The sequence below is a fragment of the Moschus berezovskii genome, chromosome 14 (genome assembly GCF_049115385.1).
Source record: "Moschus berezovskii isolate FMDL1 chromosome 14, NW_MosBer_1.0, whole genome shotgun sequence".
Lineage (NCBI taxonomy): Eukaryota > Metazoa > Chordata > Mammalia > Artiodactyla > Moschidae > Moschus > Moschus berezovskii.
In genome coordinates, this window is record NC_142473.1 from 68603576 (window position 1) to 68621439 (window position 17864).

Consider the following 17864-nt stretch of genomic DNA (forward strand, 5'->3'; position numbering starts at 1 on the left):
TCAGCAAAAAGGCTGCTTCACCTTCTACTCATTTGTGTTTTCACTGGAGTAGCACTTTTAATTTCCTTCAAGAACTTTTTCTTTGCATTCACAGCTTGGCTAACTGCTTCAGGAGGCCTAGCTTTTGGCCTGTCTCAGCTACCGACATGCCTTCCTCTCACTGTTGATGTTCCATCGCTAAGTCACGTTCAACTCTTTGTGATCCCGTGGACTATAGCACGCCAGGCTTCCCTCTCCTTTACCATCTCCCAGAGTTTGCTCAAACTCGTGTCCATTAAGTCAGCGATGCCATCCAACCATCTCATCCTCTGTCGTCCCCTTCTCCTTCTGCCTTCAATCTTTCCCAGCATCAGAATCTTTCCTCTCACTAAGCCTAATCATTTCTGACTTTTGATTTAAGGTGAGAGATGCTGAACTCTTTCTTTCACTTGAGCAGTTGGAGACTATCATAGCATTATTCATTGTCCTAATTTCAATATTGCTGTGTCTCAGGGAATAGAGAGACCCGAGGAGAGGGAGAGAAGAAATGGAAACAGCCAGTCAGTGGAACAGTCAGAACTCACACAACACTGACTATGTTTGTCCTCTATCTGGGTGCAGTTTGTGGTGCCCAGAATAATTATAACTGTAACATCAAAGGTCAGTGATCCCAATGACTGTATCATGGGAACAGATGGTGTCCAGGGGCAGAGTAAGCCAGTGTCTGCTCACATTCCCTTCTCAGAGCATAAAGAAGTTCTATCCAGTGCTCCCAATGAGTCCAGGGATGATGTTAGTATGGGACACAGACTCCCAAGACCACCTACTTCTTCTCTGCTGCCCTACCCCCATTGCTAGTCGCAGCAATCATGATTCCAGCCGTATGTTCAGATCTAAACAGAGGCTGTGTGTTATACTCCATGCTTTGCCCTCTGATCTAAGCTGATTGGACAGGAGACACATCTGCCCCAGGAGCCACCAATTCATAGGTTGACCACCCATCAAAAAAATGTGACTCAGCACTTAGGACTAGATCAACCAGATTCTCTAGGAAATATTAATACCAAGAAACAGAGTCTGTTAGCCGCAGGTGTTGAAACCAAATGGTCAAGACTCATAGGCCATGATAGGCTGTATGCAAAACAAAGATCTAAGAAAGCAGAATACTGGGTAAGAAGTAGCCTGGAGACCAGGGATAATTTAGAGTCTAGATATGAAAGCCTATCTAGACTCAGGGTCTGGATAGTCTAAAGACTGTGAAAACAAAGTGTTGCCTAATTGCCCTCGTTGCCTCGTGTATCAATATTCAGGTGTTTGGGGTACTAAAAGTCTGCTTCTCTGTAATTTAAGTTTTTATCTCCAAGTTTAGAAGGTCCCAGGCAAGCCTTTAGTGTCCTAGGAACCGATTCTTCGAATAGGTCCAGGTAAAAGAGAACGAAAGATCAAGACCAGAAGCTAGAGCCATGACTTAAGCAGACATGAGGCTTGGAGAAGGGCTGCGTGGGGCTGTCTCCCTGCCAGGGTTGTGTGTGTCTGTTGATGGTTAATCTTTCATTTAATTGGAACTATATAGGAAGCATTGATCAAAGCTTCCACATAGCTGTCCATTCAGCCCTTCATTGGCTGAGCAACCTTTCCTGAATACTAACTACGCATCAGACACTGATAGGGACCAGGAGTCGGTAGGACACAGCACCTGCCCTCAGAGTTCACGGTCAAGGGGGACTGATCCTTGAGACACAGGGCCCAACATATGAAGGACACGCTATTCATTCTGTGCTTTTCCTACCACATCAGAGCCAGCTGAATGAAAACCAAAGTCCCCTTCTTCCTGGAAACGTTTAGGTTTAGAAAATGACAGACTCTGCAATTGCAGCTTCTGATTATGCTACACACAACTCTCCTTCCCAAAGATCTTTAACTGATTAGTAAGGTGCCCACAATATCCCTCTGGGGATAGAGAACAAATTGCCAACTGCCAAGAATCAATAAGCATTACAACCAAATTTCAGAGCTGTCACCACCAAATGAAATCAGGAGCCCAAACTGTAAGGAAAGGAACAGCCAATTTAGGGAGTCTACTATGCCATCAAATGAAAATTTTAAGAACCGTATACTTTACGAATGAAGCCACAGTCCACTGAACACTCTCACTGTGCGTTGTTCGTATCAATAAACTGCCATTCAGGATGTGCTGGCTTGTTAATGAATGGGTTTTGGTTTTTATTCAGCCTCTGAATAAAATTTGCTCTATGGAGCAAATCTAAACAGGCAAACCAGGTAGAGCTGGGTTTGTTTTTTTTTTCTTTCTTTGTGATACCATTTCTTTGCTGCATTAGCCTGTTTTGCTTGGTTGAAATTATGCTTTCTCCTGGACAAGTTACATATGAAATAAAGCACATTGTCTTACTGATAATTTTCTTTCCAAGGTGTTAGTGGATACTCATGTTCACATTCTGTCCCTTCTCTTATTTAGCAGTTCTTTCTCCATGACCTATAAGGAAAAGATTTTAACACGTATTTATAAATTCTCATAATATTGGAAATCATCATGTGATCACTGATGTTATCTTACTGGTTTTGAAATTATAGGATCCTCGGAGAAGGCAATGGCAAGCCACTCCAGTACTCTTGCCTAGAATATCCCATGGACGGAGGAGCCTGGTAGGCTGCAGTCCACGGGGTTGCTACGAGTCAGACACGACTGAGCGACTTCACTTTCACTTTTCACTTTCACACACTGGAGAAGGAAATGGCAACCCACTCCAGTGTTCTTGCCTGGAGAATCCCAGGGACGGGGGAGCCTGGTGGGCTGCCATCTATGGGGTCACACAGAGTCGGACACGACTGAAATGACTTAGCAGCAGCAGCAGACTCTTTTTGGAAGACAAATTAGTGGGAAAATTATCCAGCTTTCCACCCTGGAATCAACACAGAAAAAAACCTCATGCCCTGTGGATACTACATAGGTTTACCTGGTCAAAGATAAGCAGAAGTAGGGCTTCGGCAAGGCAGGTACTCAGAATGAGGGAACAGGGAATGGATGGGATGCACATGGAGAGTTTTAAATGTACTTTAATATTTAGGAGTAAAAAGCAATGCAGTCACCACTGGGTGCGAGTGGAGGACTTTCCTTGATTTTAATTTACGTATGGGGTGAGAGGACACCAAGATATTTTCAGTTTGGAGTCTGAAATGTTTTACTCTAGCTCTGAATGTCTGTTAAGACCACTGTTATCACATTTTAAAGGGCTGCCCATGTTAGGATTTGGGGTCATCCCGACCTAGATTTGAACCCCATCTTCACCACATTCTAGCTGTGTTACATTGGGCAAGTCATGTCCCCTCTCTGAGCCTTCTCTGTGAAATGAAGCTAAGATCTAGTCAGTGAAATGACTGTAGAGCTGGAAAGAGAGAACACGCAGTTGACAACTGCAAGGTTATTGTTATTGATTAATCTCTGCTTGAATACTTCTAGCATTGAGGAACTCACTATCTTGCCGGAGCCGAAGCATCACCTATTGATCCACCAGGAGTGACTGTTATGCTCAGCCCCTTCTGGCCCCCCATTATAGACAGCATCCCTTTTCAACAGCTCAGGACACCCATAAGGCCCCCAAACAGAGGCTGAGCTCAGGACACCTAGGGAGAGGGGACTGGTGCTGTGACAGGGAAGGCCTTCATCACCTGGCTGAGGTGAGACTAGTTGGAGCTGGCTGGAGATCTCCTACAGATTCCATGGTCCCATCACTTCTGGGAGTCATCTTTCCGAGCACCCAAAATATTCAACCCACCCAGGGCATACACCCTCATTGCAGCACACAACTCTTTCCAAAACACCTGAGCTTGGCACTTCCCTGGTGGTCCAATGGTTAAGACTCCACCCTGCCAATGCAGGGGATGTGGGTTTAATCTCTGGTCGGGGAACTAAGATCCCACATACTTGTGCAGCAAGGCCAAAAGAAGAAAAAGAAAAACACCTGGACTTGGTGCATTTAAAAAGTTGGCAGCAAAGATAATCACCTCTACAAGACTGATGTGGAACTCATTACCAGAATTATACAGTAGGCCAGTGGAAAATGAGATTTGATTTGGGAAAACTCCATGAGACTACCCGTGTAACTGCTCAGGCACAGCACTGCTAAAGTAAAGTTCGTCTAGGCTGAACTCAGAAGAAAACGTGCCTGTCGTTATGTTGGAGTCCAGACTCTTGGCGGTTATGACATTTGCTCGCACAAACATTCTCCATAGCAGCTGGCTAAGGTGGGCTGGAGGGGAACAGGGAAAATGAAATAGAATGAAATCAGTCAACAAAAAATGAGCTAGGGTTTAAGTGTTTGGGCCTTGGAGCAGCTTGCCCACACCCTAGCTGTACACTTCTTGGTGTCCCTGTAAATGGGGGTGAGGGCAAGTTCCTCGCGGGTTCAGTTTGTACATACTAATTAGTGGCTAGAAATAGGGTGCTAAACCCAGGACCCAGCACAAAGAAACTGCTTGCTAACAGGCACTTGATAGCTGATAGCAGTGAGTGTGGCAAGGCTCGGGAGAAATTCCAAGAGTGTCACTAAACCCCAGTGGTCTTTCTTGTACCACACCCCAAAACACCTTGTCCTTTGATAGTACTGGTCGCATCAGAGCATCTTTGCTGTGTTCCTAAAACAAACTATAAAATGACATCAGTTCTTGAAACACACCTGTAATAAACTGTTTCTTTGGGATAGATCAGGAAGGGTGCAGTGAACAATTCGGACTAGGAAACCACCCCTTTTGCCCATGTAAAGATTCACAACCTTATTCTGTAAGAGGCCCGATCATGAACATATATGTGCATGCACACAAAGACACACGAAGCACCTTGGACTAGCAAGCCTATCCTGATGGACCTGTGACTCTTCCCAAATCACCCCCAGGAGGTATAGAAAGGGAACCTAGTTCCTGGAGGCTTACACAGGAAGGAGCTGCTACTTGGAGGGAGCAGGTGGGCCAGCTGACCCACTGTGTCACCATGGGCAGTGCTTTCACTGCACTGGTTTATAAAGAGATACCATTTTTACCTGCTCCCATATCAGTTAACTTTGGAAACCAAGCCTACATTAAACCCCAAATTTCCCTCTTTCCAAATGTAACACAATCAAATGCCTGGAGAATCCCAGAGACAGTGGAGCCTGGTGGGCTGCCGTCTATGGGGTTGTACAGAGTCTGACACGACTGAAGTGACTTAGCAGCAGCAGCAGCAGCAGCAGCTCAGTCGTGTCTGACTTTGAGATCTCATGGACTGTAGTCCACCAGGCTCCTTTGTCCATAGGATTCTCCAGGTAAGAATACTGGAGTGGGTTGCCATTTCCTTCTCCAAGGAGAGGAAAAAAAAATAAAAAAATATATATATATCTCCCTCTATTTAGTCCTGAGCTGTCTATTACGGTAGCCACTAACCCTATGTGGCTATTTAAACTGAAATTTAAATAACTAAAAATAAAATTTTAAATTCAGTTCCTCAAGCCACATGTCAAGTCTCAACAGCCACATGTGACTAATGGCTCCATATTAAGCAGCACAGATATAGAATATTTCTGTCCCTGCAGAAAGTTCTGTTAGACAACACTGATCTGCAGTGGATTAAAATGCGTCATGTTTTCCCCTCCCTCATACGTTGAAACATTAATCCCCAATGTGTTGGTGTTTGGAGATGGAGCCTTCGGAGGTAATTAGGCTTAGATGATGGTTGGATGGCATCACCAACCCAATGGACACGAGTTTGAATAAACTCCAGGAGTTGGTGATGGACAGGGAGTCCTGGCGAGCTGCAGTCCTTGGGGTTGCAAAGAGTCGGACACGACTGAGCGACTGAACTGACTGAGGTCACGAGCGCAGGGCCTTCGTGATGGGATTAATGTCCTTATAAGAAGAAAGAGGGGCTTCCCTGGCAGCTCGGTGGTAAAGAACCCATCTGTAATGCAAGAGACTCAGCTTTGATCCCTGGGTTGGTAAGATCCTCTGGAGGAGGGCTTGGCAACCCCACTCCAGTATTCTTGCCTGGAGAATCCCATGGATGGAGGAGCCTGGTGGACTACAGTCCATGAAGTTGCAAAGAGTCGGACACAACTTAGTGACTAAATAACGACAAGAGGGAAACACAGCAGAGTGCTCTCTCGCTCCCTCACTTTCTCCGTCACGTAAGGACACGACAAGAAGGCAGCCGACTGCAAGCCAGGAAGAGAACTCTCACCAGGAACCAAACTGGCCAGCACCTTGAACTTGGGCTTCCCTGCCTCCAAAACTGTAAGAAATAAATGTCTGTTGTTTAAACCACCCAGTCTGTGGTGCTTTGTTATAGCAACCTGAGCAGACCGATACAGAAAACAAGCATAAATGGGTCCTGTTCAGCTTTTTTTTTTTTTATTCATGTGAACTGGACTTTTCACCTTAAAACTGGTTCTGGAAAGAGATTTTTCCTGTGGGAGTCTAAAACATGACTTCCAGCAGGTTGCCAGCTGCCGCTTCTGGGAAAGGGCTGATGTTGCACCTGTGTTTATTTTTGCAATGAGTGTCTGCAATGGCCACAGTTCTCCTCCTCCTTAAGGGTTTCCAAATTGCATTTTCTTCTAGATAATAAGCAAGCTGATAAATATCAGCGCTGGACCTAAGAGGGGAAGGGGGCAATTTCATCCCATGTCTAAATCCATGCTGCCATCTAGTGGATCCCTCCCCCCTACCCCCGCCACCAAGAAATAAACAAGGATTTTGTGCAGATGACCAGAAACTTTGATGCAAGTTTACCTGGCAAACCCTAGGAAGGTGAGCATCAGCTGTGTGTGAGCTGAACAGTTTATACATTCTCTCAGTTAATTCGCAGCCCCAGGCAGGGGGAGGTACCGTGCGTTTTTCAGATGAGGAAAAGGGCTCAGAGAAGTGAAGAACCTGCTTCACTGAAAGAACCATTGAATGGATAAGTGAGTGAACAAACCAGTAAAGGCGTGCAGGTTTAATTTATGTGCAGTTTTCAGAGTTACAGAATATTGGCACTCCATTCAGACAGAGATGAGATGAGTAATCCTGGGGGCGCTGGGGAATGATGGCTGGAACAGCTAACGTTTATTCCTGCTTCTGCAGAAATCCTCCCCCAGGCTCCAGTAGAATATCACCTGATTATAGGGCCTTTGCTGCTCTGTCTCTCCTCTCCCCTAACTTGTGACGTGAGCCCAAAACCAGCTGGTGAGCCCTTCCCATTCTCCCCTTAGGAACTGGAACTAGCAAAGGGGTCCTGTGAGAGGGAACCTGATGTGGCTCTCTAGGGGGAGCCTGAACCGAGTCGACAGTCCAGGGATTGAAAGGCAGGAGGGGTGCGGGTGTGCGGAGTGAGGGGGAGAGAGACGGGCAGCTGCCTGTGCTCCTTGTGGCTTCCAGGCCCCGGTGCCAAGGGGCCTGAGGCCCGTGAGGGGACATGTGATGTGTCTAAAAATGCTCCTCTGTTCCAAGGGCCTCTGGTGGGGCGGCAATCTCAGGACTCTGGCCACCCCACCCCAACAGGGACAGAAACACACAAGCAACCCAGACCAGCCAATCCCATTTGCTCTCCAAGGAACAAATGTGATTGGAGAGAACAAATGTGGTTGGAGCCAAGTGTCCAGTGGCAGCGCCACATTCCTTTCCTCCTAAAGCCCTATTCGCCCCCTTTGTTTCTTGCATTAGTTTCTACTGTTTGTAACCACCAGCCCTACCATCATCCCCTCTTGTTATTGAAGTGAGCTGCTTTGAGTGGCCTCTTTCCCCCACCAACAAGAAAAGACCCTAGAACATGTGATCTTCCAGCTTGGTGTCATGGATGTATTTTCTGGATTCCTCTCTAGTCACTTTGCTTCTGGTCACTGCACTTGGATGTGCTGATGCTTGGCTGTGGACGGGATGGAAGCCCTCTCTTTGGGGCACCACCTACTGAGGGGCCGAGTCCTTGACCTCATCTGAAGTGGCAGATGCTACCTGGGAGAGACATGGTTGGCCCTCACTAGAAAAGAATCACCCTCTTCCCCAAATATCCCCCCAGCCATACTCACCCCATCACTTTTGTAGAGCCCTGCAGATTCAGGGCTAGAAGCTCAGCAGTGAGAGATGAGTCCTAAATAGGATGGAAAACTATGACTATGGCCATTATGACTCTCCCACCCACGAGAACAGGTCTCCATCTCCCAGATGACGAGATAGGCTCAGAGAGGTTGAGTAACATTCCCAAGGTCACACATCTGGGTGGTGACAGGTTCAAGATGTCATTGAAAGGAAAAGGCCAGTGTGCATGAGGCACCAGTACAGCCTTCACCTCCAGTGAGAGGGAAACTTTAACGCAGTGATGACGTCTGTCTTCCTCCCTATCCCCAAGAAGCCAGGCCCCTGCAGGCACTGGATCCTGCCTGAATCCTTCGACCATACTGTAGGGCACAGGTTATTTGGTTGAGGGGGTGGGAGGTTTTCCCATCACACTTGAAATCTCTACTTCTCTCAGGACTAACGATCCGTTGATGGAGCAGTCATGATGCAAATATCAGGTTTCACCCTCTGTCAGATTTGCTGTTCCATCTAGCTCAAACAAGTCACCGCTGGAGAGGATGAACGTCAGTCCCCCACCCACGGGCTGTTTCCTCTGTTCACCCTCTACGCTGATGCCCTGAGAGTACAACCTGATTGGCTCAGGTCCAGGACATTCCCTGGGCCTTGCATCATCAGTGGTTGAGACCATGCTTCCACTGCAGGGGGCCCAGGTTGGATCCCTGGTCCAGGGGAACTAAGATCCTACAAGTCCAGCAGCCAAAACATAAAAAACCAAAAAAACCTGCCTTCACAAGCAGGTATGACCAGGCTCTTCTTTCCTACCTCTTCCATGTGGGTGACTAAGTGGGCAGACAAGCCAGAAGCAGCAGGGAGCCTCAGTCATACCTTCAGCCCCATTCTGAATGCTCCAAAGCAGCTTTCCTCCTAGCTCAGCTATCAATGATTTTTCCTGTTTAACTGGTGGTGTGTCAGTAAATGTTTAACAACCAACTTTTTATGGAGGTTGGAAAGGGTACAGAGGACAAGAACCACCCTGATTTGTACATTTGCCAATTTCCATAGTGTAAACACTCACTGTGGCCAGTTTCAAAACAAAACTGACACTCCTCTGAACGAATGTAACGTTAGTACACGGTTATTCAGTGTTTCCATTGTACAGACACAAGAGCCATAAATAACTTTAAGAACATGGGTAATTATAAAATGGAACAAAATAATTAGGGAGTGCAGAATTTTTTCAGTATTTATTACCTTCATTTTAAATATTGTTTAATTGTAAGTTGAAACAAGTTAATTTTTAACAATGGCTGTATTTAACAACCAGCTTACAAAATTCCTCAAAATTTAACCATTGGCTTTCAGTAGCTGTTCTAGCTGGCTCCAGCATGCCACTGCATTTATCTGTTATTCCATGCATATGGTGTTTGCTTCACCTGGACCCTTATCTTGTTTTCAATCGCCAAGCTTCCTTCTCTTTGGTATGCAGCCTCTTCCATTCCATTCTGTTCAGGATGGACTGAGAATCACAGGACCTGCCTCCTCCACCATCCTGATAACAGGACTTGTGACCAAAGCCATGGGATGAAGGGACAAGCGACGGGTGGGTGTGGGCATTCCTGGGACCTCGACTGTGATACCATAAGACTGTCAGCTCCATTCTCACTTGGGAGACAACTCAGCCCGCTCCCAAACTGTGTCCTCCCGGTATTGAACCTAACGTTTCCTTCTGGTGACTCACTAGGGCTTCCCCTACGTCTGTGCCCTTTTACGCTGCAGGGAGGCCTGGGAGAACCTTGACAGGCCTGACGTCCAATCCTCACTCTGCCATCCCTAGCCCTGCGCCCAGGGATGGAGGAGGGATAAGTCACCATACCTTTCAGAGTCTCTGTCCCCTCATTTGTAAAACATGCCAAGAATGGTTCCTATATCACAAGGTGCTAGTAAGAATTATTATTTTTTGCCATGCCACGGGGTTTTCTGGACCTTAGTTCCCTGACCAAGGATTGGACCCCTGCCCCGTGCAGTGAAAGCATGGAGTCCCGGTGCTACTAAGAAGTAGTCTGCTCATGTCAACCGCCTCCCTCTGTGCCCAGTATGCACTTCATCGGTAGCCAGTTTTATGAGTCTAGATGGATGGGGGTGAGGGGCCATGGAGGCTCAGGGGAAGAAATGGGAAATGGCCCCACCCCGGGCAGCTCTGCCCTCCTTGAGCTTGCTGCTGAGTTTTCCTGACTCTCACTAAGAGTTTCTAGCTCCCCTCACTGGACTTGCCAGCCTGAAGTTTTCTAGAACAAGGGAGCTTCTCTTGCATCAACCAGCCTGGGGTAATGGGAATCTAGCTTCCTCCTAGAGAGGGGAGACAGGACCTGGAATGCTCAGGGTGGGAGGACTCCCAGGGGTTGTGAATTCTGGGGTTGTGAACTCCCACAGTTGTGAATTCTGGGGGGACTGCTCAGACTTCGCTCACCGTATACTGGGTTTTGGAAACACTGAAATTCATTGCTAAGGTTTAGAACCTGGGGACTTTGACCTGACATTGGGCCCACACTCCTGGCTGTGGGCAGCAGTGGCTGAAATGCCCCCGTGGTCAGGCAGCAGCTCTGTGGCTGGTCAGCCTCTGTCTGGCTCCCAGTACCCATGCCTATGGTCTCCAGCTGGGCCTTACAGATGTGCATATTTGTGTCCTCAAGCTGGTGGTCGCTGTACAAACTCTGGGGCAAGTGTATGTAGCCTCTGGGGCTCCCACCACCCCATCTATCATCATCAGGTGATAACCTCCTGCTATTAAGGATAAACCATCTCTGCTTCCATCCAAAGCCAATCTATTGAAAACCCAGGGCTTCCCTGGTGGGTGACCTGGGTTCAATCCCTGGGTTGGGAAGATCCCCTGGAGGAGGGCATGACAACTCATTCCAGTACTTTTGCCTGGAGAATCCCCATGGACAGAGGAGCCTGGTGGGCTACAGTCTATGGGGTCAGAAACAGTCGGACCTGACTTGAGCAACTAAGCACATTAAGAATAAACCATCTCTGCTTCCATCCAATGCCAATCCCTCTACTATAAACTAGACCTGACCCCTCTCATCCACTCAAGGACACCATTTCAGCAATTCCTCCTCTCTCTGAAGCCATAGGTTAAATCCATTTCACCCGTCTTCACTAATCAAGGTTGTTTTAAGACTTGCATGTCCTCCCAGCAGCATGAAGCCTAAACAATAAGATATTTGCCTGAGTTACTGCCCAGAAACTTGGAGGCTAATTCGATCTGAATGGGTTAAGATTGGATAGGACTACTGACCCTCTAACTGGGACTGCACCAGGATCCACTCAGGAACTTTTTGACATCAGAGGGCCCAAACCTCCATGCTCACAATGTGCAGAGGCGCATAGCTGAGTTACGCCTGCAAAGGAGGACAATTCCTGCATCGTTTACCAATCACATCCCCACATTCCCCATGCCTCCAGCTGACCTGCATCATCTTTATTCGTAATCCCATAAATACCCCAGCACCTTGCCTTTGGGGGGCAGACTTATGACTTGTTCTTCCAGCCTCTCCTCCTGCTGTCTCGCAAATAAGACCTCTTTTTGCTGCAACATTGGTGTCTCAGCATTTGGCTTGCTGTGGGTCAGGCAGAGACCTCTTCTAGTTTGTCAGTTTTTCTCCATCTGTGGGGTCATTCTCTATCAGACAAATGCACGGTCATTTCTCCTTTCTTAAACTCATCTCGACCTGGCTTGCCCTGCCAATTGTTTCTATTCCAGCTCTATCTGAAGCTAAACTTCCTATAAAGGCATCTGCTTTATGTCTCTAATTCCTCTCCTCCCATTCTCAAACAACTGCAGTCAGGCATCAACCCCTTTTGCTCAACCAAAACTGAAAAATCACCAATACGAAATCGTGTTGCTAAATCCAGGAGCAAATGCTCAAGCTCCTCTTGACCAATCAATGCTATTTGCCAGACCCCCTCCGCTTCTCCCTCCTGCTTCACATATCTTTGAAGATACCTGGCTTACCAGCTGTTGTTTAGTAGATAAGTTGCATCCAACTCTTTTGCGACACTATGGACTATAGCCGGCCAAGCTCCTCTGTCCATGGGATTCTCGAGGTGAGAATACTGGGGTGGGTTGCCATTTCCTTCTCCAGGGGATCTTCCTGACCCAGGAATCAAACCCATGTCCCCTACATTGGCAGGTGGGTTCTTTACCTCTGAGCCACCAGGGAAGCCTGGCTCACCAGCTACTCTTTTCCATTCTCCTCTGAAAGAAGCCCAAACTTCACAGATTCTTCAGCTACGATCTAGGCTGCTGGCACAGTGAAGGCACAGGGGGTCGAGAAGCTAAGCACCCAAATGTTATACTTAATAAAAGATTTAGGTTTTGTTTTTTAGGCTGCGTTGTGTGGCATGCAGGATATTAGTTCCCCAACCAGGGATCAAACCCATCTCCTCTGCACTGGGAGCATGGAGTCCTGACCACCAGGGAAGTCCCTGGAAGATGTGTTCTATCAACTACGTCATCCTTCGTGTGCTTGTGCCACTGGGGCCTTGCTCCTCCTGGCCACAGAGGCAGCACCCGGCAACAGGGGACCCGGAGAGGGGGAAAGGGCAGGAAGACCGCCCCACTGCTTCTCACTGAGCCGCATTAATTCCAACAACCTCCTGTTTTCTCTTCATCCTTCCTTACTCTGTTCTCAACATAGCACAGATCAGAACCTGTTACTCATCAGCTGAAAACTCTCTACTTTCCATCCCACTCAGAGTAAAATCCCGGGTCCTTATCATGTTTGTAAGGTCCCATGCGAATGGACCCTCTCTGCACTCATCCCTTCCTCCCTCCCCAGCCGTCTGCGCTCTCTGCTGACCCTCAAACCTCCCAGCGTGCTCCCACCTTCAGCCTTTGCACCTGCCCTTCACACTGAAATGCTCCCCTAGGGTGTCTCCTGGCTACTGCCCTCAGTCTCCGCCCGGCACTGTTTACATGCTCTCTCTTCAAGAAACCCTGCTTTCCTCCCACCCTCCGGACCATCCTCATTCCTACTTTTTGTTTTCCCCTTCGCCTGTCACCTTCTGATACCATATTCTGATTTACTAACAATATTTGCTGTCATGTCCCCACCCCCAATCCCAAGAGCCCAGGAGGGTGCCTAACACATAATAAGCACACAAGTATTTGACTGTATGAATATCTAGGAAGGACCGTGCCTTTCATCAGCTTAGCAAAGAGTTTTGTGCTCCAAAAAGCATTTAAAAATTATAAAACATTTCCAAGGACTAAAGCTGTTTGAAACCAAACTAACCCCTTGTTCCAGTCCTCAAAGAGCCTTTCTGACAACAAAACCAAATATATGTTGCCCTTGGCTTTTTCCAATCTCCCTGACTTGACAGTGTTGGGGATCCCTTCCTCCCCTGGTCTTGGAAGCCCCTGAAGGCTGGCTGGGCAGCAGCCTCCAGCCCCTATGAGAGCACCCCCCCAGCAGCGGCACAGACAGGAGAGAGACCATTTACCACGCAAGTGGGCACTGTATGTGGAGTACGTGCTGGGGGCAACAAGAACAGCAGTAAATACGGAACAGAAAATAATCGATCTTTGAAATGACAGACGGGACACATTATCTAAGCACTAACACCTAAGGAGGCAGCTGCCAGGCTCTGGTGGGCAGCTCCTCAGGAGAGAGAGGCCGACTTCTTTCCAGGCTGCCTGGTCTTCAGTCCTTGTAACTTTTCATCTTTCAGCGCCTTCAAGAATTTATCTGCAGAAGACCAAAACAAACTTAGATGTAGGAGAGAGAAGGGCTTTTTTCTAACACTTCCAAAGCTAGCTTTGGGGAAGCAATCGTGTGCTTCCCCACATGAGTCCCAAACCTATTCAGACCCAAGATGGGTGGGTGGGGGCGGGGGGAACCCCTAAGAGCCAAAACACATCCAAGTGGAGAAATATGTGGTTGAGAAATCTAGGACTTGGAAAGTCCAAGTATTCTACGAGTTTTCTTCTTGAGGCAGTGGGGAAGGGGAACATCAGAGAGTGCCTGATGAATTGGGGACCGTTCCCATAGCCGCATGTACCTAAACATGTAGTTTATTTCACAGTGGTGGGGATGGTCTTTCTAGAACCATCTGCCCTCCTCCAGTGGTCAAGTGCTAGCCCTAGCCAGACCAGGTGTTGGCAAACACAAAGTCTGTTGAACAGCCTACGGCTCCTGAATATTCCACAGTGCAATCTTGTCCTTTTGGGAGTAAAACTGGATTTAACAACTTCACTCTAGAACAGGGAGGACTCAGTCAGTTTGAGGAATCCTGCCCACATCAGCACACCTGGTCTGCCCTGGTCTAAGACTTCAGACCTAAGATCAGATGGCAGAGGCAGGACCCTGGTGAGAGGGCAGCCAGGGGCATCACAAGGAGGTGACCTTCCAGCATTGAGAATTGGAAGATCCCAGAGCCCCTTGGTGAGCATCCTCAGCCTTCTAGGTCTTACACCTCTTGCTAGAGATCACACGACCCTCACCTACTTCCCCTCCTTCCACTGAGGACCCCCAAGTTAAGATAAACACTGAGCCTGGTCTCTAGAAACAGGGGTTGTCTGGGGGTGGACCCCCAGGGTGGTTGTACTACTGTGCAGGAGGCTTAAAGTTCAACCTGGGGGTTGTGATGGACCGAGTTCCAAGTTTAGAGCTCAGAGTTCAAAGTAACAAAAAGGCTCAGGGCGGAGGGAGGTTGGAACTTGGGACAAAAGGGTCCAGATTTACGGTGGAGGGAAGAAATTGGTTGAAATCCAGGATGAAGTGTCTGGATTCCGGAGTTGGGGGAGGTATTGGTTTCAGATCTGGGGTTCCTGGGAACTGGAGTCTGAGCCTAAAGGCCACACTGCGGGTGAGGGGCTCAGGGGGCAGGGAGCCGAGGCAGGCTAAGGCGCCGAGGTCACGCACAGCGCTGGGAGTCGAAGCCGTCCCCAGTTATGGTGAGCAGCTCCAGCTCCTTAATCCGGATCTCCAGCTCGCACAGCTCCTCGGGGTGGGAGGCAGAGGCTAGCCGGGAGGTCGTGGGGCCGGGAGCCAGCGGGGAGGCCGCTGCCTCAGGCCCGGGCGGTGGAGAGTAGAAGAAGCGCAGAGGCTCGTAGGGGATGGAGGCCAGGCCGGAGGGCCAGGGCGGGGGACAAGGGCGCTCACTAGGGGGACCCAGGCCGGGTGGCGGCGGGAGCGCCGGGGCCGAGGCCGCCTGGGGCAGCGACCGGGCCCCCGCCGCCGGCGCCCCTCCCGCCTTCAGCGGCACGAAGAGCTTCTTCCAGATGTTGAAGTCGCTGAGAGGGGACGAGGAGACCCCGCGGTCGTAGAGGGACGGGAAGTAGAGCGGCGCAGCCGGTCGCTGGCTCATCGTGGGGCTCTGGCTGCCGCGCCGCCCCTTCGGCATCGTTTGAATGGGGAGCTGCGTGGGAGGAACCCCGCGCCGGGAGACGCGAGCCGCCGCCCCGAGTCGCCGGCGTTCCGAGGTTCCACGGGCCACGCCCCGAGGGAGCGGCCCCGCGCCCGAACAGTCGGGCTTTCCGAGGCCGGCTGGCCACGCCCGCGGGCGTGAGAAGGGCCACCCCGGGAGAGGAATGGGAATCGGGCGGATCCGCTCTGCTGCGCCGCTCATCCCCTACCGGCGATCACCCACAGTCCTCCAGACCCGGCCGGGTCCGGCCCCAAGACTCCCGCTGCCACCACTGAATTTCACAAGCCTCGCTCGCGTTATTGCACCCCTGAGTCCTGCTCTCTCACCCCACTATTCAGTTCAGTTCAGTTCGCTCAGTTGTGTCCGACTCTCCGCGACCCCATGAATCACAGCACGCCAGGCCTCCCTGTCCATCACCAACTCCCGGAGTTCACTCAAACTCATGTCCACAGAGTCGGTGATGCCATCCAGCCATCTCATTCTCGGTCGTCCCCTTCTCCTCCCGCCCCCAACCTTTCCCAGCATCAGTCTTTTCCAGTGAGTCAACTCGTCGCATGTTTCAGCTTTAGCATCAGTCCTTCCAATGAACACCCAGGATCGATCTCCCTTAGAATGGACTGGTTGGATCTCCTTACCCGACTATAACCTCATCCAAAAGTAGGAAGCCGCGAGCTGGTCAGAACTCCGAGAGGAAACTTTCTTCAGTTTCCCTCTCCTTATCTATTTGTACCTGCGTGTGTGCGGGCGTGCTCAGTCGTGTCAGACTCTTTACGACCCCATAGACTGTAGCCCACAAAACTCCTCTGTCCACGGAATTTTACAGGCAAGAATACTGGAGTTGGTTGCCATTTCCTAGCTAGGGGATCTTCCCCACTCAGATTGAATTTGCCTCTCTTGCCTTGGCAGGTGGATTCTTTCCCAATGTGCCACCTGGGAAGCCCCTCTCCTCTTATAGGGAGAAAAAAAACAATCCTAGAAAGTTGCCCCCTGCATCAGCAGACTTCGCTTACCACCCCTCCTCGCAGAGAAGTCTGGGGAAACAAGTATCTGACTTTTCATTCTCTATAATAGAAGAAGCAGGTTGATGGGAATAGCTGTTAGAACCAACCCAAGTTTTCACCAAATTTCCCAGTGTTGTGGACAATTCTGGGAAAAAAAGGACAGAGAGAGAGCCTTTTATGGATTTGTAATAGATCTGACCTAGGTGTCTTGAGTAAAATGCAGTTTAGTTTTCTTCCAAACATTGCTTATCAGGAGCTAAAAGGCAGTCAACGAACCACCAAAAGGAAATTCTGCAGAGCAACCCTCAAACAGCTCAGTTATTTTTTAAGGTGACTTGGATATACTGCCCAAGGACATGCCCAGCTCATTTAAATAGTAGCCTGTATTAGTCATAAACGGAAAACCTCTGCCTAATGATATTGCGGTGAATGAACAAAGATGGTTGGGGTCCAGTTTAGTCTGTTGGTCAGTTAAGATCTGAGTCAGTTAAGATCCAGGTCCAATAGCAAATACTGTGTGCATGTATGTGTGTGTAGCAGCAAAGCAGAGCCAAATGTCCTGGACTGGCGAGTTGCTTGACTTCTAAGGGGGTTTTCTGCAGAATAAAAGAACCAGGCGGCCTCATAGGGTTGTTTCTGATGATCAGATGGAAGACAATAGAGTGTGTGAAGAACTTGTAAATGTACGTATTCTGTCCAAATATAAGAGCAGTTCCCATTGAGGGGCTTGTCTGAAACTAAGAAGCTTTTTCTTCCCATACTCACCTGTAAGCTTCGTGAGGGTGAGGATCTGGCCCAAGGATCTTATAATGCTGGGTGTATAATGGTGGTGGTGGAGTGGTTTAGTCACCAAGTCGTGTCCGACTCTTGTGACCCCATAAACTGTAGCTTGCCAGGCTCCTCTGTCCATGGCATTTTCCAGGCAAGAGTACTGGAGTGGGTTGCCATTTCCTTCTCCAGGGGATCTTCCCAACGCAGGGATCGAACCCAGGTCCCCTGCATTGCAGGCAGATTCTTTACAAACTGAGCCACCAGGGCATATAATAGAACTCAGTAAATATTTGGGCACTTTTAAAAGTGTTATGTATTATGCGACCTGAAGGAGATCAGAATATACCACCACAAAATACACCACTTTGGCATAAGAATTATTTTAAGTTGAAGTTAATTGAGAAAAAGCAGACACAGGTATTACTCTGTCCTCTCCTTTTCTGCCTAAAAGCAGGGCATAAATTTCCCCCTTTAAAGGTTACAAAATTTCCTTTGTAAAGATAAAATAAATTTCCCTTTGTGAAGGTGTCCCCAAACCCCTCTCCCATGCCAGAATAAGGAGACAACTCTTATCACTGGAAATGGCCCTAACTTGAGTCTGCATACCAGAGCTTTACCAAACAACCTTTATCTTCCATAAGT

At 48.8% G+C, this 17864-nt stretch overlaps 1 protein-coding gene across 1 annotated transcript; it reads right to left on the reverse strand.

Moving 5' to 3' along the window:
• Positions 1 to 9299: 9299 nt before the first annotated feature.
• Positions 9300 to 17392, reverse strand: C14H11orf91 (chromosome 14 C11orf91 homolog). Its single transcript, XM_055423810.2, has 2 exons — positions 14946 to 17392; positions 9300 to 13769 (listed from the first exon to the last, which is right to left on the reverse strand). The coding sequence occupies exons 1-2, from the start codon at positions 15649 to 15651 to the stop codon at positions 13684 to 13686; spliced, it is 792 nt and encodes a 263-aa protein (XP_055279785.1). The 5' UTR covers positions 15652 to 17392; the 3' UTR covers positions 9300 to 13683.
• Positions 17393 to 17864: the final 472 nt, after the last annotated feature.